The sequence below is a fragment of the Dermacentor variabilis genome, chromosome 11 (genome assembly GCF_050947875.1).
Source record: "Dermacentor variabilis isolate Ectoservices chromosome 11, ASM5094787v1, whole genome shotgun sequence".
Taxonomy (NCBI): domain Eukaryota; kingdom Metazoa; phylum Arthropoda; class Arachnida; order Ixodida; family Ixodidae; genus Dermacentor; species Dermacentor variabilis.
This window is the reverse complement of record NC_134578.1, coordinates 45,490,607-45,496,642: the sequence shown is the minus strand read 5'-3', so window position 1 is coordinate 45,496,642 and position 6,036 is coordinate 45,490,607. Positions and strand designations below refer to the sequence as shown.

Here is a 6,036-nt window from a genome sequence, read left to right as displayed (position 1 = left end):
CCACAACATGGCGAAAACTACAAACACATATCTTCACTTGAGTCTCTACCACGCCATACACCCTGCGCTGTATTTCTATAAATGCCCACACTGCGATAAATGTACAATGCTTGACCACACGGTATGGGCTTGCGCGAGCACACCACAGCTCACACTGGTAACACGCCCCACCACACGGCAATGGGAGGCAGTGCTGTCCAGCTCAGACTCGAAGGACCAGCTCAACCTGGTTAACCGAGCGAGAAGAGAAGCTAAGGCCGCTGGACTCCTGGACTGAGGGGACCACCCACTGCAGAGCTATCTGCGCTCGTGTTCTCTTTTATAAAGTTTATTCTCTCTCTTAGGACTACTTCACGCACTAGATTCCGGTGATAAGCTGATTCAATTAAGTTGCATTTGATCATTGGGCTGCAGGCTGTTCTGTTCTCAACGTGGTAACAGACTAAGAGCAACATGCAAGCACGTGCAGATGACTGGTGCTTGCAGGTTTGTGCGCACCACGCATATAGTTGCACAGAAATACAAAAGGCACCATGGTGACTCCACAAGTAAATTCTGTAATGTAATGACTTTATTACATTGTTTCATAATGCATAGAAATGAACACTAGAACTCACTCTGAGAAACCTTCAACTTTTTACAAACACACACCTAGCCTGCCTTTGTACAAGTTAATGACAGCTACAAGGCGGCATACTGCATTGTTTGAAGGCTTCGTACAATTTACTACAGTACCCCAGCATCAAGTACAAGAATAATGCAATTCCTGTGAGAGAGCCCTTCAGTTTATGTCATGAAATTCTTTTACAAGTGTGAAAATGAAGGACAATGACATCGCTAAATGCTTTGAAGCTTTTAGCCAACTGCTGTTGAGTGCATCTGAATATCACTTACATGCCATGACTCGTGCATTTGTGCATGAAAATTCAATGGAATATCAATGAAACATTCAATGCCTATTGAAATTTTGCACATTTCAAGGTAACTTGTGAGATGTGTTTGGTCAAACAACCATTTTACAATACAGTGTCACATAACAAACTTGGTGAAATGGTGAACATAATTTTGTGATATTGATATCCTGATGCTTTATATATACAGCTTTTCAAAGGTGTATGGAGTGCAGAGGTTGGAATCCAATTAAGATATATCTAAGGAGTGTTACCATGATCTTGCATCAATATCAATTTCATTTGCACTGGAAAAATGTGCACATATACGAATAGCCATGGTTAACACATTAATTCTCACAAACCTAATCAAGTTATTTTATTTGAGTGCTGCAGCACATAGTAAGGTTTGGTGCACAAAATGCATAGCGTAACATAATCGTGAAATTTAAAATCGCACGAAAGATGCATTTGGCATATACTCATCAGGCTTGTTAATTAGTGTCCGCTAAATTATTTGTGAGATTGGTTTATTTCACCATAATGGCACATCAGTAGATAACAAAATGTACCTAAATGGTGAGGACAGCATGAAAAAAGCTGCATTCAGCAGCTATTTGAGTATACAACCAACCACAAGGGGTTGACGATTGGAAAGCAATATTCCAATAAACTTGGGTGGGAATTTCACAAAAAGAGAAGTAGTGAACGACTCTGTGCTGTACATGAGGCTTAACTACGTTTGCAAGTGCACTGTTTACTATCACAGTCTACTGGTGCTATTCGCTAGTAATATCACAGACTTCTTGCACATACATATCACACATATCTACCAAAGGTGCTTTGCAGCATGTTATAGCACCGAGATAATGAAACATTACTATGAAATCTTCATTAAACGTTGTGAAATATAGAAGACAAACACAATATAGGTGGTAACAGTCCATCAGTGGAATGTTTTCGTTCTTTGGCAGTGGGCTGAGAAACATGGTGAAAACATTGGCATAACAGTACATGTGGAACAATAACATAAGCTTTGGACAATGCATCAACTCGATGCTCATCGATGTTTCAACCGTAAACAATGTGTGCATTCTGAGAGTGCACTAATGAGGTACACACATATGAACATTATGAGAACAATTTGCAAAACGCAACGCCATATGTGAACATCTATTAAAGAAAAGACGTCTACACATGACTTATGGTATTAAGAAAGAATGAGGACGGTCATGAGTTCGATACGAACTCTCCAACTGTGCACAGAGGATGTCCCTTCCTCCCCTAGGTCAAAAAGGTAATATATATGTCAACTTTTTTTTTTGTCATGGAGGACAGCTTATCTTATCAAACTGTAACTGTGTCACAAAAACACAAACGAGAAAAACATATGCAATGAACAGCTTGCTAAATAATATTTTGGCTTTTTTACGCTTGCAATAGAGGGTCTGGTTGTGCGGTTCCGAAAGGGCTGGAGATATCAGCACCTGATTCAAAACCGGTAGTAGTTCCGTGCATTGGTTGAGATGATGGAGCTTTAACACACGAACATGAGATACAGTATTGCGTGTATTATCAACATGGCACCACATGCATGTGCATGCAAAGGCAGGGCCTTCACATGCACATTTTTTCGAGCTGCATACGGGGATTTCCGTGAGCTTGTATACTAGCCTGCTTGGACTTTTTAATATGTCTCCAACCTACTCCAGTAGCAGTGGCAGACCAGGTGGGCCATTGTAATGGTTCAAGCAACATGCAACAATGACGTGCTACAGAATTTTCTGGGAAACATAGAAGCCAAGGAATGGCCCTGAAGGGCACCTGAGTATAATCGTATTTTCCTGATGCTCGGTGGGGTGGACATTAATCATGATCAAATTGGGAACAAAAATAATACTAAATAGAGAAAGGTAAAAAGAAAAGCAAGAAAACTAGATGTGTGTGAGGTGATAATGGCAGGGACTTATGTGTATGTTGTGGTGTGTCAAGTGGTGCCAGCTTGGCGGTGAGAGATATGCTTGGAAATGTAGTCATTCAGGAAGATATTTTTTTTGTTTTTTAGTGTGCATATAAGAAATATCTGTTGAACGAAGAGAAATAAAGGGACTAGACATGCCTGGACCATATTGACCTTTGGTGCAGTGCTAATTCAATAAATTACAGCATAGAATGCTAGAACACACATAAAAATATGGCTGAACTGAATACTATGTTGTACACACAAGAAAACACACAGGTAGAATATATTAAGACACAGCCTAGGCAACAAGCTATTCAATGCAGCAGTCAGTCTCGTACAGAGTACAATATGTGAATTTCAAGTGGTGTTACACCACCTTCTTTTTTACTGGATGCACGTTCCTAAACAAGGCTTCCTTATTCCAATTTGAGAACTTTCCTTAAAATACCAAATAAATTTATTTATAACTGAATACTATGTTGTACACACAAGAAAACACACAGGTAGAATATATTAAGACACAGCCTAGGCAACAAGCTATTCAATGCAGCAGTCAGTCTCGTACAGAGTACAATATGTGAATTTCAAGTGGTGTTACACCACCTTCTTTTTTACTGGATGCACGTTCCTAAACAAGGCTTCCTTATTTCAATTTGAGACCTTTCCTTAAAATACCAAATAAATTTATTTATAACTGAATACTATGTTGTACACACAAGAAAACACACAGGTAGAATATATTAAGACACAGCCTAGGCAACAAGCTATCCAATGCAGCAGTCAGTCTCGTACAGAGTACAATATGTGAATTTCAAGTGGTGTTGCACCACCTTCTCTTTTACTGGATGGCACGTTCCTAAACAAGGCTTCCTTATTCCAATTTGAGACCTTTCCTTAAAATACGAAATAAATTTATTTAGCACCGGTTCAAAAATAGTCACCCTATTCAAGTGTACATAAGCCTTTATGATACTAAGCCTAGCAAAATGGACAGTCATAACTGCAAGATAAAAACAGGCAGTTGACTGCAAGTAAAAAGATGCCCTTTATGTAATCTCATGAGATCTCAATAAAAGATTAAAAAACCGCTGGCAAAAAGCCATGGACTAGTCAGTGAACGTTAAAAGCACCAGGGTATAAAGACCACAAGAGCTTAACTATGTCTGATATGTATAATATGCATGGTGCCAAATTAGCACTGATTTGGTTTTGCTGTTTTGCCAGGTAACGAACGTGTAGCGTCACAAACACACACTCATGTGCAGACATTATAATATGCTAGCATTGAACACTAAAAACAATTTTTTTTCACACAGAATGACCTATGTACTTTACATACCTAGCATTTAAATGAACCTGAAATATGATTGCTGTCGTTTTTTTATGAAGATACTAGTGATACAAAGCACAAAAATCTAGCACTTGAATATGCATAAATGTGGAACACATAATGCGAGATGCAGAACTCCAAATCACACAAAGTAATTCAGAAGATAGACCACATTTTTTAAAAATCCTACACAAGACATGAACATTAGCAAGTGAGCAGAGATGGTTTCGCAGATGAAGTACATCTCCTGCTCAACCCTTGTCATAAGAATGCAAAGAAAAAGGAAAACAAGATTTTCAGAAAGAAAGAAGATGAGTAGTTTACAGCGCTGTATGCATTCAACATGTCTTGAACTGCTCTTCCCCTATTAAATGGAGTTGTCAATGCTGCCGGAATACTGAATGGCTTGTATGTAGAAAAAAAAACATTGCTAACCCAAGGCAGTGGTTTGGAAGACTGTAAAAGTATCACTGACTTTAACGTGAAGCCAATGCTTTAAAATAGGCAACGGAAGTGTCAAAACTTTCAAAAGTCAAAAGGACGCCACAACAGGCTATTTCAAGAACACTCGTAAGACATGGTACGTAACAGGAACAAGACAAAACAGACAAACATGTTAACAGAAACGGCAAAGAACAACAGGAGGATCCATCTTTTAGAAGCTGATGTCTTGAACATCCGTTGGCGTGTTCGGTTGACTGCAGCTGGGGTCAGCACTGGAGGGCGCTAGAAGTGCATTGTTTTTGCTGGTTGCGAATGACGTCACCGCTGCACTGCCGCCCTTAGCATATGACTGCTGCTGCTGAAATGCAGCCACACTGGTTGCCATCAGTGTCTCAATTTCAAGGACACAACGTCGGATGTCCACCTGTGAAAGTATATGAAACTGATTAGGTTATTATTTATTGATTTAGGGAACAATAATTTTGAAGCTCCAAAGAATTGGGAACTAAGAAAGACACAATGGTTGCTATGTTACAGCACGAAATTTAATGGATAAGAGGTAGAGAATACACTGTGTGAATAATACGGTTGCTCGTGTTTTCAACATGCCAGGCCATACAGTAAATAGCTTGAACTGCCTGCACTGAAATTTCTTTGTGGCATTTCAATGCACAATAGTGACCACACATATCTTGGGAGAAAAAATTTCATTGCATCTATTTTATATAACTAAAATGCATGCCCCCATTTCAGGGGTATATACTATGCCTTCCTTTCTTCCTCTCACGGCAATGTATCTAATTGCATTCGCTTATGCACAACCCAACATTGCTATTATTGCTCTTTGATGCTTGTGGTTGTAATACTACGGCAGAATAATGTCCTAACACCATAAAAATCAGCCAGAAAGGAATACCGACACCTTGACTTGGTTAGTAGAAAAATGAAGTTGAACGTTAGAGTCTAGCTTCTTCATTTCAACACACAGTCCACAAAATACTGTTTAGCAGAGTTATGTTATTGAGCTTAACTTCATCACACCACCATAAGGCAATTTTTATCCCACTGCAGGATCAACATTTCACCGAGTCACTTGCAATTACCAGTCTTGCATCAGCTTATTCCATTTTATGCCCACAAGTTTCCTAATCTTATCACACCACCTAAACATCTGTCATACTCTACTGAATTTTGGTTCCTTAGGCATCTGTTCCATTCCCACTCATCTGCTTTCTGCATTACATGACGTGGCCAAATACATTGCCACATTAGCCTTCTAAACCATACACCCGACCTCCTGTCCTACGTTACATCCATCACTTTCCATATTACATTGCTTATCCTATGATCTCTAACGTGTAATGAGCATCGCACATTGTTATAGTCATGAGAGTCAGTTGGTTAGAGAT

At 39.3% G+C, this 6,036-nt stretch overlaps 1 protein-coding gene across 1 annotated transcript in view; it reads right to left on the bottom strand.

The window, feature by feature from the left end:
* Nucleotides 1-549: 549 nt before the first annotated feature.
* The window catches only part of LOC142563701 (G1/S-specific cyclin-D3-like), a 59,433-nt gene continuing 53,946 nt past the window's right edge, over nt 550-6,036 (bottom strand). Inside the window, exon 5 of the mRNA XM_075674300.1 lies at nt 550-5,051. Coding sequence (XP_075530415.1) covers nt 4,839-5,051 — 213 coding nt within the window. The 3' untranslated portion in view covers nt 550-4,838. The remainder of the gene's footprint in view (nt 5,052-6,036) is intronic.